This window comes from Euprymna scolopes, chromosome 10 (genome assembly GCF_053919585.1).
Source record: "Euprymna scolopes isolate OS-2025 chromosome 10, ASM5391958v1, whole genome shotgun sequence".
Classification (NCBI taxonomy): domain Eukaryota; kingdom Metazoa; phylum Mollusca; class Cephalopoda; order Sepiida; family Sepiolidae; genus Euprymna; species Euprymna scolopes.
Window position 1 is genome coordinate 155,887,068 of NC_136491.1, and position 18,186 is coordinate 155,905,253.

Below are 18,186 nucleotides of genomic sequence, written 5' to 3' on the forward strand. Positions count from 1 at the left end.
ACTATTAAAACGAACATAAACAGTAATTACAACATTTAACTATTAAAACTAACAATAATTACATTTAACTATTAAAACTAGCAATGATTACAACATTTAACTATTAAAACTAACATGAACGCACAATGAAAACATTTCACGGCATGCGATTCATGATAAACGATATTAAAATTGAAAATAAATCTATCGGAAATATTTTAAAGTTTTCCATATCTAAGTTTAAACATTGAAAGAATTCACTGCCTTTTCACAGGGTTCTAATTTCCGTAAATTATATAAAAAGAAAGAGAAGAAATTAAAATAATAGAATTCACTTAATACTGCAATCTGATAATACTTATTCCGGCTCGGAATATTAATATAATAGTGACATTTTTTTCTTACTTATCACAACAGATTATGTCATTAATAAAAGTTTGTACAATATTAGAGAAAAAAAAAACACTCACAAACTGTTTCTAAGTAGTACGGCCATTGCGCAAAGTTTAGAAATGAAACAGATGTTGTCTTTATTTTTATTTTATTTTGCTCGAAAAGAAAATGTGTTATGGGAGAAATAACGTAGAAAAATGTATGGGGACACGTAGAGGTGATAATAATTTTCAAAGATTTTGATTACATGTAACTAATTAATTAATTAATTAATGCATAGAACACGGATTTTGATTACATGTAACTAATTAATTAATTAATGCATAGAACACGGATGTGTGTTCCTTCCTTCCTCATAAGTTCCGAAACAGCTGAGTCTATCTTTTGCAAATTTCGCACAAAGCTAATTTATACGTCTGGCAGTGTTCTTAGATATGTTTTGCACAGAAAGTCATCCGATAAGTATCGAAAATCGGAAAAAAAAACGACTTTAAAAATAGTCTTTCTTCTATTATAGATCAAAAAGAAATTTTGCAGGGGAATATTTTACGTTATACTGGTGTAACCTTGGTCGGTGTAACGCAAAATATTCCCCTATAAAAATTCTTTTTATCTATAAGAGAAAAGAGACAATTTTTAAGATCGTGAAGCCCAAATATCAACTGACGTGATATTTTGTAAACAAATACAGACGGAATTTGATTAACGACTTAATCATGATTATTATTTATTTATTTTTTTTTTTTGCAAATTAGTTCCCCAGACAAATTATTCATCGCAATCTATAATGTTTAATACAGGATTAATTATATAGTAATACATAACCAATCTGCATACATTGAAATATTATGCTTAAACGTATTGTACGACCGTGCTATCTCAACTGTTCTACATCTTCTAACCAAAAAGCTCTCATCTATTTTTTTCAATTTGACTAAACCAGCGAAGTTTCCTTTTCTGCATAAGCTTCCTATACTGTCCAGATGTAATCTTCCACGGAGGTCATCAGATCTAAGCCTGTCTTTAAAACTCAGGTTACACATCGTATCATTCACATGTAATTTTTCTCCAGGCAACACGTATCCTCAACTGATTTGACAACTGATTTCATCTCCATACATTTATGATCCGATCGTTTGCCAGGAAGAGTTACCTGGTTTGTCGTGGGGACGTCTCTATAACTGGTGTTACGTCCTAGCACGGCACTAGCTCCCTGGAGCATTAAAATCAATGAACGATAGGCATACCCTCTTACATTAAGAGGTTGATATGGCGTCGTCTTTACGGGCAGCATTTCCATCATTGGCATTCTTCATGACAAGGACCGCTTCTCTGTTACTGAAACTTAACGCTTAATGTATAAAATATTGAAACTTAAATGTATAAAATATTGAAACTTAACGCTTAATGTATAAAATATTGAAACTTAACGCTTAATGTATAAAATATTGAAACTTAACGCTTAATGTATAAAATATTAAAACTTAACGCTTAATGTATAAAATATTAAAACTTAACGCTTAATGTATAAAATATTGAACGCTGTATAGAATAAGCGAACAAGGCATTTTCTTTTTAATAAAAATATAGATTCTTTTATTTTACATTTAAGGAGCATTTTCAAACTGATCCAACGTGTGTGCTATATGTCTGCCTTCAACACTGTTCATGATTTGACTGTTTTTGGCCAAACAATTTAATTCTTCTCTCGTTCTTCATTGAGGGAGTGAGAGAAAGAGGAAGACACATGCACAGAGCTTGACACAAACTCAAAATGAAATATTATTTTGTTTTCTGAATTCAGCCATCATTCGTGATCTTTTCACCTCTTTGCACCCAGCTATACTTATAAACAACCTCAATAACTTCGCCATCCAAATATACATTCTTCACATCTAAGTTGTCCATCGTCTTACACTTCTTGCATGCAACTCCCAATAAATAAAGTAGAAGAAAAACAAGGCTAATTGAAATCAAATATCGATTTATCAGCAGTATTTCTATTTAGATCTAACTTAAAATATCTGACCGACCTTAATTTTAAATAGTTTCATAATTATAATGTAAACTCATGTTTTTTTTGTTTTATTAAATACATAAGCTGTTTAGATGAATAATGTCACTATTTTATCAATATTCCTAGTTGAATTAAGTATCCGAAGCGAGTCAAATTATATTCATGCAAATACTATAGTGGAAGAAAAAAGGCTATTTAGAATCAAGTATCGATTTGTCAGATGTATAGTTATTTAGTTGTAACTTGGTAGTAGTTTTAACTTATCTATTACTCTATCTGTCTTTGATAAGCAAATATTCATCATTTATGTTTTCCCATTTTTCTTTTCCAGTTGAAACCATGTGATTTTATCGACAGATCAGTTTCCATAAACCATTTAAAAGTTGATTTGTCAAAAACAAATGTATTTTACTTTGATGCAAACTGTAGTTGCATACGAACGAAGGCCGTTTTGGATCGTGAAACGCAAGAATTTTACGAGGTTATAATCAAGTTAAAAGATCAAAATGGAATTCACCAAGCAAATCTTACAATCAATGTCACCGACGTTAATGACGAGCCTCCCATCTTAGATCCCGTGAAAGATGTAATTCAACTAAGTGATAATTGTGAACCTGGATTTTTTGTTATCAAAATGAACGCCAGTGACCTCGACCAGAATAATGGATTCACCTACTTTCTTGAAGAGACATATGGAAAATTTATCATTGATAAAAATAATGGGGTGATTCGAACATCAGGCAGATTTAACTATCGACTTAAATCTGAGTATAACATAACTGTCTTTGTTATTGACCATGGATTATCTCCCCTTGAATCCAACCAAATGTTGACTATTCGAATCACCGATGGTAACAAATATCAACCAATGTTTAATAATACGCTGGTTACATTTTCGGTTAATGAATTGGCTCCGATGGGTCATTTTATTGGTCAAGTGGATGCGTATGACAACGACCAGGGAATTAATAGTCATTTACTATTTCAGATCATTGCTGGAAATGGAAATTATGCTTTTGCGATTGGTAGGACAAACGGAACTCTCTGGGTTAATAACTCGCAGCTTTTAGACTATGAGAAGACGAAAATGTTCAATCTGATTTTAGAGGTGAAAGACAGCGGCATTAATCCAAAGTCAAGTACGATAAACATATCAATCAATGTGGAGGACATCAACGACAACTCTCCAAAGTTCAAAAGTCCAGAGTTTGTCTCAGCACAGTTACCAATTCCTGAAAACGCAACAATTTTCACTGTTTACGCAGAGGATGCTGACAGCGCAAAGAATGGATATAACACTGTTGAATATACGCAACTTAACTTGAACAAGACATTTAGCACCGATCCTAACACGGGGGTGGTGAGATCTCAATCTAGACTATCAGATGTGAAGATTTATCTTGTTCGTTTTGAAGCCTGTGACAAGGGAGGTAAATGTGAAAGTCAAACTGTCCAGCTCTCAACTTATTCAGATGTAGTAAACATCATTCCCGTTGAAGAAGGCGTACAAAATGCACTTGTTATTGATATCAATGCAACCGCCGATGATGCCAATGTGTTTTATACGTTGACATCATCCAATGAGTATTTTACGATCAACTCAACTACCGTAAGTTTATCTTTTCATCATCATCATCATCATCATCATCATCATCATCATTATTATTACTACTCACTAGGAGTTTTCATCCAGGTTGTTGTAAAAAATTCCCTTTGAGAACAACCTGTGGTTTTCCCTGGAATCTGAGTGGCAAGTCTCCCCAAATTTTCAGTCTTCCCCATCTCTTTCGATAACCTTTGTAAATTAGTTTGCATTATCGTAATAACCATTTATTATTGATTTCTCATTGGTATCAACTATTGTTCCCTGGATTCTGAGTGATAACAAGTTTCCCCAAAGTTCCAGTACTCACCGCCTCTTTTGATAATCTTTGTAAATTAGTTTGTGCTATTGCAATAGCCAGTTACCATTGATTTCTTGCTGGTAGTGACCATTGGTCTTCACTGGAATTGAGGTGGTAATAAGCCTCCCCAATGTTCCAGTCTCCTTTGCACTCATCTAGTGGACGTCTGGTTAGTGCTTTCTCTCCCTGGTCTTTTCATTCTCCTTGACCCTACTCAATTATTTGGTGTGGTGCCAGTTTATGCAGATACTACAACTTTATTTTATTTATTTTTAGCTTTTTATTTATTTTTGGGGGGGGAAGGAGAGGGAGGAATAACTTTACTTATCTGATAGTGAAAAAGCAAAACTATTTTTTTTATTGAATACATCAGAAATTTAATGTAAAAATACATCAGAAATTTAATGTAAAAATACATAAATAATGTAAAAATACATAAGAAATTTAATGTAAAAATATATAAATAATGTAAAAATACATAAGAAATTTAATGTAAAAATACATAAATAATGTAAAAATACATCAGAAATTTAATGTAAAAATATATCAGAAATTTAATGTAAAAATACATCAGAAATTTAATGTAAAAATACATAAATAATGTAAAAATACATAAGAAATTTAATGTAAAAATATATAAATAATGTAAAAATACATAAGAAATTTAATGTAAAAATACATAAATAATGTAAAAATACATCAGAAATTTAATGTAAAAATACATAAGAAATTTAATGTAAAAATACATAAATAATGTAAAAATACATAAGAAATTTAATGTAAAAATATATAAAGTTCCAGTTTTCATGATTCCATGTTTCTTTGTGTTTACATCTGTAGCAGTTTCTATATGTTCAGCTTGCACCTTTAGCTCATATGCTTTAGTCTTCGCATTCAAGGATTTTCCTTAATATTTCAGCTATTTTCATTATTGTTATCCGTTGTATGTTCTCAGTCATCCCTCAGATTCCAATCTCTCCCATTCTTTTTTCAATGTTTTTCGGTATTTTTTCTCGTGTTCCTACTATTATTGGTGTTATCTTGACTTTCTTCAGATTCCATATACCTTTGAGCTGTCTGACCAGTTCTGTGGATTTGCTCAACTTCTCAGTCTCCTTGATATTCACTCTGTGGTCTGCTGGAAAGGCGAAATCTATGATGATGATGATATCATCATCATTATTATTATTATTATTATTATTATTATTATTATTATTATCATTATTATTGGGACAATTAATCAGAATTGGCGTCAGGAATGGAAAAATCGCTATCAGAATCTGAAAGGTTTGTGTGTATTTTCCGATGGCCGAAACGATTCTCTTAATTGTTTTTGTTTATTTTTGTTTCAAACTTAATTTTGCATGGCTCGTGTTAATGATGAAATGATATTGATTTTAAACTACCATTAAATGTATAGTTGCACCCATAAGTGTACTTTTACGGTTACAAAAATATATGCACATATTACGGTTTTTTCTTCTTGCGATAATTCCCCCCCCCCCAAAAAAAACAACTCTATAGTTAGAAATTCAAAAAAATCGGAATCAGAAATTTAAAACAGAAGCAGGAATTTAGACTAATTTAAATATGAAGTCGACCGCTTGACATATAAACACCCGAATTATTAACTGTGCCTAAAAATGAGTCGTAGGCGAAAAAAAGACGCACAGACTTTCTTTACTGGTAAATATCTCAGACAAGAAATTGTCTTAATTTCAGATTGCCTATTTGCTTCTATTTCTTTTCAGCCTAATTTGCCCAGTTTTTAATTTAATTCATGCCTGGCCAAGTTACTGTTATAAAATCTAAACGTGATGAAGTTTTCAGAATCTATTCAAAATATATAAGCAGAATATTGGTATTCTTCCTTTCCTTCCCCTTAAAGAAGGGAAAGCTCTCACTAACGACCAAATGTAAGGTGTGCCCCCCCCCTACTCCAATGACCTGGCTTAGTAATGGCTTAGTAAGGTCAGTATTTCCTTAGCGTCACTTGCATGGTGGTCGAAGAGATATTTGCCGCCACACCGAAGATCTAATTTTTAGCTAAGTACATTTTTTTGTATTTTCTTTGCACACTTTATCTTATTTTATATTTTATTCTATCCTCTTTTTAAACCAAACAAATCTAACCCTTTTATTTTATTTATTTATTTATTATTTTTATTTATTTATTTATTTATTTTATTTTATTTTTATTTTATTTATTTTTTTTTTTCGATGTAATTTTATCTTATCTCTCAGACATCTTGACCATTCTTGATTCACTTATTTTAAAAACAATTTCCTGACTAATTTCTTTTTACCATGTCACATCGACGTAGTAATACGGAGGGGGAATCCCTTTTTAGCTTATTTAGATGACAGAAGAACTTTATTTAAGTACAATACTTAATAGTAACAGCCATGGTAAGGTGCAAAAAAAAAAAAAAAAAAAAAAGTGCCACCTAATTTAACTTTCACTATTCGTTACCTAAATATGCAGTATCTTAGCTGTGATACTAGAGCTATTCTTCCTGAGTGGATGCTATGCTCCTGTACGTTACCTTAATGTCTTCCTATAAATACAAAATACAGAATTTCAGACCGCCATGAACTAGTTCTTGTAACTGGAACAAACACCTAACTGCTAGCTACGAAATCCCAATATACATTTTACCTCCAAGACGATTACCTCTGTCTAGCCTGCATGCGCAAAAAAAAAACAAAAAAAACTTACCTGCCACTCTAAATCCTTGATCTGTTTCTTGTAAACTAATAACTCCTATCCCTTGAAGGCTAACAATCTGCTCATTCCCACCAAACCGCCACTTAACTCCTACATTTCACTCCGTTTTGTACTGGAATCTTTAACTTCCAGCCCCTGACTCTCACATGCTAACTGCTTAGTCATCACTAAACATCTATACAATTCTACCCTCTAGACATGCATTGGAGTTCATTCCTATCCCAGTTGGGATTAAACAGCTAAAGTATGTACTCGGAAGCAAAGCACACCGCACTGCATTACACAACTGTCCCCTCTTAGATATCTTTGCAACGCTAATACGAAACTGAACCAATGCTCCTTGCTATGCTAAATGTCCATAACTTTTACTTGAAAGCTGCAAACATCTTCTCTCAATAGAAACTCACCTTGTACCTCCAACTTTATTCACACCTACTAAAACCAGCCCATATATCTATTTATCAAATTACACATGACTCAAAACTTACTGTTTTACCCGTACTATATTGCACTCGCATCTCATGCCCTGATATCATCTAAAATAGTTTTGGCACAACTCTTAGTTCAATTCTTAACTCCTACTCACACTTAAATATTATACTAGACCCAAGCTCACATGGATAAAAAAAAAAAATAAATAAATAAAATAAAATAAAATAAAAAAAAATAAAAAAATAAAAAAGGAAAAAAAAAAAATGAGAAAAAAATATTCATAAACAAAAATGAAAGCCTCTAACCACACTATCTCCTAACAAGCCTCCTTACAATCATAGTTGCTTACACTGCATGATCTCTACTCAACCCCTTTATCCAGTAACAATGAAATAACAATATCCCTAATCCACTTTGAGGAGTGTAACTATTTAGCAGATATAACCTCTACAAACTAACCCAATCACATTATCTAACCACGCGGGGTCGCAGAAATACCTGGATTAGAACCCAGGCGTGGAGCAAACCCTCTCAGTGGTGACGGACCCAGTAGATCTTCCCAGATCATCCGTCTAGGAGAAGGAAAACTCTGAAACTAAACCAAAGAGGAGGGAGGCCTCTTCAGTCTTGGATGACAGCCTTCCTAGAGCTGGTGACTCAAACAAATTACCGGTTTGCAATACCTAAATTGCTTAAGGAGTAGATAGGTCCTGCCTATCGCCCGGCTTCCACACTCCTTCTTTGCCTATTAGTCAGGCGCAGAGATACTATCAGTGATTCGACAGAAACACCCATTGGTAGATCTTGTTTCTTGGCTAGGGCAATGAACGCCGTTTCCCCCACTCCCGACACACCCCACCCCTAAAGCTGGGCATTTGAGAATGCTTGAGTACCACATATGCCTGAGCAATTAGATTGGGTTGACCTTCCTCTGATGGGTTGAGGGTACCGGATTGACAGTTACTGGCTGCTGTTTCCGACTGGTAGTACAGGAGCCCTAACTCTTTGGTAGCGCTTAGAGCGGCTGCTCCATCAACAGTTGAATAATATCGGGATGTTTGCAGTGCCATGGCGCGCATGGAAAGGGACCCTGCACTCATCCCCGGTGGGCTTTCCTGAGGCCACAGTCCTAGTTGATGGTGGGTCAGCTGATGGTCTACTTGTGATGCATGTGTGATATTCTGCATAACCTCCTGTTCGGCTTCCCCTAACCCAACTGAAACTCGTTAAAAAACATGATGACAGTACAATCTAAAAATAAGCTTAAACCAGGCTTAGGGTCAAACAAATTCAACTTGCCTCCTCCCTTGAGGCTTGCATTCACAAATATCCGTGGGCTTAGAACTAATTTAGCTGATGTTGAAGCATTTCTCCTAACAAATACCCCGGATATCTTAGCACTAAGTGAGACTAACCTACACTCCTCCATCCCCTCTAACTACTTTAACATGCCTGGATATCTCCCACTCTGCCGTAAGGACTCTGACAGACATATGCACGGACTTGGAGTTTACATTCGTAATACCCTTCCCCTGACTAGAGAGACAAACCTAGAAACGGATGATCAAGCCTTTATGTGCTTTAGACTAATCATGCAACACAACATTAGCTACTTTTACTTTCTCTACCGCTCTCCTTCGACCCAAGACTGCACCATAATAAACAAAGTATCTGACAGCATAGACACAGCACTCTCCTTCGACACTAGCGCCCAAGTACATGTATTTGGTGACTTTAATGTCCATCACAAAAACTGGCTTGGATTCTCTACTTATACAGATGCAGCAGGCAGCGCAACTCATAGCTTCTCTGTATCTCACTCCCTATCGCAAATTGTTACTTTTCCAACCCGCTTCCCTGATCAGGAAGAACAACACGCATCACTATTAGATCTGTTTTTGACCACAATTCCTGATGATTGTGTAACGAAATCCGACAGCCCACTTGGGAACGCTGATCATGCGGTAATAATGGTTGAAATCGCCCTAAACTCTAGAGCCAAAACTGAAGAGCCAGTGCTCAAAACAACGAGATATTATAAAAAGGCTGACTGGGAAGCTATCAGAGATCTTATCAGAGACGCCCCATGGGGAAATATTTTTTCTCTTCCTGCTGAACAGTGTGCAACTGAGACCACTGAATGGTTCAAAACTGCAATCGAAGCGCATGTTCCCATGCGGAAATTTTATAGTAAGCCCCACTCTCCCCAATGGTTTACTTCGACTTGCGCAACTGCCATTGCTCAAAGGCAGCATGCATTCCGAAGGTTTAACCGACATAAGTCCAGTTCAAACAGACAAAAGTACATAGAAGCTAGAAGTAATGTTAAGAAAGAAATAGCGACAGCTAAGAGGGAATTTACGGAAACCACCAAAAAACGCATCGAAGCACAAAAATTAGGAACTCGTGACTTCTGGAAAATCTACAACAGTGTAGTAAATAATGGGCAATCAACGATTCCCCCACTAACCAACAATCACGAGGTTCTTTGCTCAGCAACCGAGAAGATGCTTGCCAGTCGGTTTGCCTCCAACTCTACACTGGACCCTTTAAACCACCCCCTACCTGACTTTCCTATGCGGACAGACGCCAAGCTAGACGATCTGGAAATCACCCCTGCTCAGGTGCATGCTATCATAAAAAACCTTGACACTTCCAAAGCATGTGGACCCGACCTCATCCCAGCTGTGCTATTAAAAAAGTGCTCAGCCGAAGTAGCTCCAGTTCTCTCCAAACTCTACAACAAATGCCTTAATGAATCTTGCTTTCCGAGCTGCTGGAAAACTGCTTCTGTGGTACCAGTATTCAAGAATTCTGGCGAAAGAACTGACCCATTAAATTATCGCCCTATTAGCCTCCTCCCACTTTTTGCCAAAATATTTGAGACCTTAATTAACCATGCTCTAGTCCAGCACCTTACAGATGCTAAACTTCTGACCGACCATCAATATGGATTTAGACAAGCCCGTTCCACGGCAGACATCCTCACTGTAATCTCTGAACGCATATACCATTCACTGGACAAAGCGGGAGAGGGCAGAGCGGTAGCTCTAGATATATCTAAGGCTTTTGACAGGGTATGGCATGAGGGTCTCCTCAGGAAGATTAGATCTTACGGTATCACTGGTAGAATACTTAACATAATTAAATCCTTCTTAGATAAGAGAAAAATCCAGGTTGTCCTCGACGGTCGTACGTCTAAACAATATAATATAAATGCCGGAGTGCCCCAGGGATCTATCCTTGGTCCTCTGCTGTTCCTGATATTCATAAATGACCTCCCCGAAAAAATTGCCTCTGAGATGGGTATATATGCTGACGACACCACACTCTATAGCAGGCACGACAGGAAAACAAATGAACATATATCTAAAGTAATGGCAGAAACACTAGAGGATGACCTCAAATCAGTAGTGGAATGGGGACAAAAATAGATGGTAACGTTCAATGCCACCAAGACAAAACTGGTTTCATTCAATAATTACAGGAAACCTTCTCTACCACCTATAGCAATGGCCAACAACTCTTTAGCTGAGAGTACGTCTTTCAAGCTCCTTGGCCTAACGTTCACAGGAAACATGAGCTGGAACAATTACATCGAGGGCATTGCCAGGGCCGCTGCGAGGAAGGTGGGCTCTCTCTACCGTGCTAGAAAACTTCTAACACCCGAAAGTATCCTGTACCTCTATAAGGCCACTATTCGCCCATGTATGGAGTATTGCTGTCATATTTGGGCCGGTGCATCGGCTACTAGTCTCTCTCTCCTTGACAGGGTTCAAAAGAGAGTCGCAAATCTGATAGGCCCTAAACTGGCATCAAAACTTCAGCCTCTGTCCCATCGTCGAAACGTTACATCCCTCTGCCTGTTCTACAAGTATTATAATGGTGAATGCTCTGAAGAACTGCAAGCACTTGTGCCCCCACGACGTGAACACCCTCGACAGACCCGACAAGCTGCAAAATCCCACCCCCACACTGTAGAGATCCCTAGATGTAAAAGATCGTTCTACTCCAGTAGTTTCTTCCCCAGAACTGCTAGACTTTGGAATTCCATTCCAGGTCACTGCTTCCCCAACTGTACTGACATGCATAAGTTCAAGTGCAACGTGAACCAACATCTCGCTGCCCTAATCCCTACATAGTGCCCCAGTAGATGTTTCCCCTGATAGTAGCCCCCTACACCAAAGTGGCAATGTGCCTTGTTTGGGGTGAAAATATAATAAAAAAAAAAAAAAAAAAAAAGAAAAGAATTGCGAAAATAATGAATCGTCCCATTACTAATTATTATCATTATTCATTCACTAGCACAGGACATCATCAAAGATTTCTCTTTGAGAACAACCTGTGGTGTTCCCTGAAGTCTGAGTAACAATAAGTCTCCTCAGATTTTCTGTACTCTCTACCTCTTTCGATAACCTTTGCAAATAAATTTGCATTATCGCAACAGCAACTTGCTATTAACTTCTCACTGGCAATGACCATTGGTCGTCACTGAAATTTGGGTGGCAATTAACTTCTCCAAGGTTCCAGTCCTCTTCATACTCATTCAGTGGAAGTCTGGCTAATGTTTTCTCTTCTCTGTCTTTTCATCCTCCTTGATCCTACTTGACTATTTGATGTGGTGCCAGTCAATACGGGCACTACAATTTTTTTTTATTTTAGAGGAAGAGTGTATTTAACTTAACATTCTTCAGTTTCGGTTATTTTGGTTCCCTGTGTCATCTTCTGATTTTGTTTTATTTTGATTGCAGTATCCAAGTTGCTGGTTAGTGTTCATAATTCATATTGGTTGGTTTCCACATTCTAGAGTTTTCATTAAGATTTCAGTTATTTTCATTATTAATATGCGTTGTAATTTCTCAGCCTTACTCCTGATTCCAATTTCTCCCATTCTTTTTTTTTTTTTTTTTTTTTTTTAAGTTTTTCAGAATTATTTCTGGTGTTATAATTAGTAGTATTATCTTGACATTCTTCATGTTTATTTGTGTTATTTTCACTTTCTATTATTACTATTATTTGCTATTTGTTTGTTTTAATTTAACAAAAAATATCTAGTTGTTTGTGGCCTTCGAGGACAACCTGGATTTTTGTTTTGTCAATGAAGGATCTGTGAAAGTATTCATCTAGAAATTATTTAATTTTCATGGGAAACTCTTCATAACAGACTTCCTTCATACTTTTCATGGGAAACTCTTCGTACCAGACTTCCTTTATACTTTTCATGGGAAACTCTTCATACCAGACTTCCTTTATACTTTTCATGGGAAACTCTTCATACCAGACTTCTTTTATACTTTTCATGGGAAACACTTCATACCAGACTTCTTTTATACTTTTCATGGGAAACTCTTCATACCAGACTTCTTTTATACTTTTCATGGGAAACTCTTCATACCAGACTTCTTTTATACTTTTCATGGGAAACTCTTCATACCAGACTTCTTTTATACTTTTCATGGGAAACACTTCATACCAGACTTCTTTTATACTTTTCATGGGAAACACTTCATACCAGACTTCTTTTATACTTTTCATGGGAAACACTTCATACCAGACTTCTTTTATACTTTTCATGGAAAACACTTCATACCAGACTTCTTTTATACTTTTCATGGGAAACTCTTCATACCAGACTTCTTTTATACTTTTCATGGGAAACTCTTCATACCAGACTTCTTTTATACTTTTCATGGGAAACACTTCATACCAGACTTCTTTTATACTTTTCATGGGAAACACTTCATACCAGACTTCTTTTTTACTTTTCATGGGAAACTCTTCATACCAGACTTCTTTTATACTTTTCATGGAAAACACTTCATACCAGACTTCTTTTATACTTTTCATGGGAAACTCTTCATACCAGACTTCTTTTATACTTTTCATGGGAAACTCTTCATACCAGACTTCTTTTATACTTTTCATGGGAAACTCTTCATACCAGACTTCTTTTATACCTTTCATGGGAAACTCTTCATACCAGACTTCTTTTATACTTTTCATGGGAAACTCTTCATACCAGACTTCTTTTATACTTGTCATGGTAAAAACTTCATACCAGACTTCTTTTATACTTTTCATGGGAAACACTTCATACCAGACTTCTTTTATACTTTTCATGGGAAACACTTCATACCAGACTTCTTTTATACTTTTCATGGGAAACACTTCATACCAGACTTCTTTTATACTTTTCATGGGAAACTCTTCATACCAGACTTCTTTTATACTTTTGATGGGAAACACTTCATACCAGACTTCTTTTATACTTTTCATGGGAAACACTTCATACCAGACTTCTTTTATACTTTTCATGGGAAACACTTCATACCAGACTTCTTTTATACTTTTCATGGGAAACACTTCATACCAGACTTCTTTTATACTTTTCATGGGAAACACTTCATACCAGACTTCTTTTATACTTTTCATGGAAAACACTTCATACCAGACTTCTTTTATACTTTTCATGGGAAACTCTTCATACCAGACTTCTTTTATACTTTTCATAAGAAACTCTTCATACCAGACTTCTTTTATACTTTTCATGGGAAACACTTCATACCAGACTTCTTTTATACTTTTCATGGGAAACTCTTCATACCAGACTTCTTTTATACTTTTCATGGGAAACACTTCATACCAGACTTCTTTTATACTTTTAATGGGTAACTCTTCATACCAGACTTCTTTTATACTTTTCATGGGAAACTCTTCATATCAAACTTCTTTTATACTTGTCATGGGAAAAACTTCATACCAGACTTCTTTTATACTTTTCATGGGAAACACTTCATACCAGACTTCTTTTATACTTTTCATGGGAAACTCTTTATACCAGACTCCTTTTATACCTTTCATGGGAAACTCTTCATACCAGACTTCTTTTATACTTTTCATGGGAAACACTTCATACCAGACTTCTTTTATACTTTTCATGGGAAACACTTCATACCAGACTTCTTTTATACTTTTCATGGGAAACACTTCATACCAGACTTCTTTTATACTTTTCATGGGAAACACTTCATACCAGACTTCTTTTATACTTTTCATGGGAAACTCTTCATACCAGACTTCTTTTATACTTTTCATGGGAAACTCTTCATACCAGACTTCTTTTATACCTTTCATGGGAAACTCTTCATACCAGACTTCTTTTATACTTTTCATGGGAAACTCTTCATACCAGACTTCTTTTATACTTGTCATGGGAAACTCTTCATACCAGACTTCTTTTATACCTTTCATGGGAAACTCTTCATACCAGACTTCTTTTATACTTTTCATGGGAAACTCTTCATACCAGACTTCTTTTATACTTTTCATGGGAAACTCTTTATACCAGACTCCTTTTATACCTTTCATGGGAAACTCTTCATACCAGACTTCTTTTATACTTTTCATGGGAAACACTTCATACCAGACTTCTTTTATACTTTTCATGGGAAACACTTCATACCAGACTTCTTTTATACTTTTCATGGGAAACACTTCATACCAGACTTCTTTTATACTTTTCATGGGAAACACTTCATACCAGACTTCTTTTATACTTTTCATGGGAAACTCTTCATACCAGACTTCTTTTATACTTGTCATGGTAAAAACTTCATACCAGACTTCTTTTATACTTTTCATGGGAAACACTTCATACCAGACTTCTTTTATACTTTTCATGGGAAACTCTTCATACCAGACTTCTTTTATACTTTTCATGGGAAACTCTTCATACCAGACTTCTTTTATACCTTTCATGGGAAACTCTTCATACCAGACTTCTTTTATACTTTTCATGGGAAACACTTCATACCAGACTTCTTTTATACCTTTCATGGGAAACTCTTCATACCAGACTTCTTTTATACTTTTCATGGGAAACTCTTCATACCAGACTTCTTTTATACTTGTCATGGTAAAAACTTCATACCAGACTTCTTTTATACTTTTCATGGGAAACACTTCATACCAGACTTCTTTTATACTTTTCATGGGAAACTCTTCATACCAGACTCCTTTTATACCTTTCATGGGAAACTCTTCATACCAGACTTCTTTTATACATTTCATGGGAAACACTTCATACCAGACTTCTTTTATACTTTTCATGGGAAACACTTCATACCAGACTTCTTTTATACTTTTCATGGGAAACACTTCATACCAGACTTCTTTTATACTTTTCATGGGAAACTCTTCATACCAGACTTCTTTTATACTTTTCATGGGAAACTCTTCATACCAGACTTCTTTTATACTTTTCATGGGAAACACTTCATACCAGACTTCTTTTATACTTTTCATGGGAAACACTTCATACCAGACTTCTTTTATACTTTTCATGGGAAACACTTCATACCAGACTTCTTTTATACTTTTCATGGGAAACACTTCATACCAGACTTTTTTTATACTTTTCATGGGAAACTCTTCATATCAAACTTCTTTTATACTTTTCATGGGAAACTCTTCATACCAGACTCCTTTTATACTTTTCATGGGAAACTCTTCATACCAGACTTCTTTTATACTTTTCATGGGAAACTCTTCATATCAAACTTCTTTTATACTTTTCATGGAAAACACTTCATACCAGACTTCTTTTATACTTTTCATGGGTAACTCTTCATACCAGACTTCTTTTATACTTTTCATGGGAAACTCTTCATATCAAACTTCTTTTATACTTTTCATGGGAAACACTTCATACCAGACTTCTTTTATACTTTTCATGGGAAACACTTCATACCAGACTTCTTTTATACTTTTCATGGGAAACTCATCATACCAGACTTCTTTTATACTTTTCATGGGAAACACTTCATACCAGACTTCTTTTATACTTTTCATGGGAAACACTTCATACCAGACTTCTTTTATACTTTTCATGGGAAACACTTCATACCAGACTTCTTTTATACTTTTCATGGGAAACACTTCATACCAGACTTCTTTTATACTTTTCATGGGAAACACTTCATACCAGACTTCTTTTATACTTTTCATGGGAAACTCTTTATACCAGACTTCTTTTATACTTTTAATGGGAAACACTTCATACCAGACTTCTTTTATATTTTTCATGGGAAACACTTCATACCAGACTTCTTTTATACTTTTCATGGGAAACTCTTCATACCAGACTTCTTTTATACTTTTCATGGGAAACACTTCATACCAGACTTCTTTTATACTTTTCATGGGAAACACTTCATACCAGACTTCTTTTATACTTTTCATGGGAAACACTTCATACCAGACTTCTTTTATACTTTTCATGGGAAACACTTCATACCAGACTTCTTTTATACTTTTCATGGGAAACTCTTCATACCAGACTTCTTTTATACTTTTCATGGGAAACACTTCATACCAGACTTCTTTTATACTTTTCATGGGTAACTCTTCATACCAGACTTCTTTTATACTTTTCATGGGAAACTCTTCATATCAAACTTCTTTTATACTTGTCATGGGAAACACTTCATACCAGACTTCTTTTATACTTTTCATGGGAAACACTTCATACCAGACTTCTTTTATACTTTTCATGGGAAACTCTTTATACCAGACTCCTTTTATACCTTTCATGGGAAACTCTTCATACCAGACTTCTTTTATACTTTTCATGGGAAACACTTCATACCAGACTTCTTTTATACTTTTCATGGGAAACACTTCATACCAGACTTCTTTTATACTTTTCATGGGAAACACTTCATACCAGACTTCTTTTATACTTTTCATGGGAAACACTTCATACCAGACTTCTTTTATACTTTTCATGGGAAACTCTTCATACCAGACTTCTTTTATACTTTTCATGGGAAACTCTTCATACCAGACTTCTTTTATACTTTTCATGGGAAAAACTTCATACCAGACTTCTTTTATACTTTTCATGGGTAACTCTTCATACTAGACTTCTTTTATACTTTTCATGGGAAACTCTTCATATCAAACTTCTTTTATACTTGTCATGGGAAACACTTCATACCAGACTTTTTTATACTTTTCATGGGAAACACTTCATACCAGACTTCTTTTATACTTTTCATGGGAAACTCTTCATACCAGACTCCTTTTATACCTTTCATGGGAAACTCTTCATACCAGACTTCTTTTATACTTTTCATGGGAAACACTTCATACCAGACTTCTTTTATACTTTTCATGGGAAACACTTCATACCAGACTTCTTTTATACTTTTCATGGGAAACACTTCATACCAGACTTCTTTTATACTTTTCATGGGAAACTCTTCATACCAGACTTCTTTTATACTTTTCATGGGAAACACTTCATACCAGACTTCTTTTATACTTTTCATGGGAAACACTTCATACCAGACTTCTTTTATACTTTTCATGGGAAACACTTCATACCAGACTTCTTTTATACTTTTCATGGGAAACACTTCATACCAGACTTCTTTTATACTTTTCATGGGAAACACTTCATACCAGACTTTTTTTATACTTTTCATGGGAAACTCTTCATATCAAACTTCTTTTATACTTTTCATGGGAAACTCTTCATACCAGACTCCTTTTATACTTTTCATGGGAAACTCTTCATACCAGACTTCTTTTATACTTTTCATGGGAAACACTTCATACCAGACTTCTTTTATACTTTTCATGGAAAACACTTCATACTGACTTCTTTTATACTTTTCATGGGTAACTCTTCATACCAGACTTCTTTTATACTTTTCATGGGAAACTCTTCA

General features: G+C 35.2%; 1 protein-coding gene across 1 annotated transcript in view; it reads left to right on the forward strand.

The window, feature by feature from the left end:
• LOC145286323 (protocadherin Fat 4-like) overlaps window positions 1–18,186 on the forward strand; it is a 342,844-nt gene that overhangs the window by 185,322 nt on the left and 139,336 nt on the right. Inside the window, exon 31 of the mRNA XM_080135245.1 lies at window positions 2,721–3,998. Within this exon, the coding sequence (XP_079991371.1) occupies window positions 2,721–3,998 (1,278 nt within the window). The remainder of the gene's footprint in view (window positions 1–2,720; window positions 3,999–18,186) is intronic.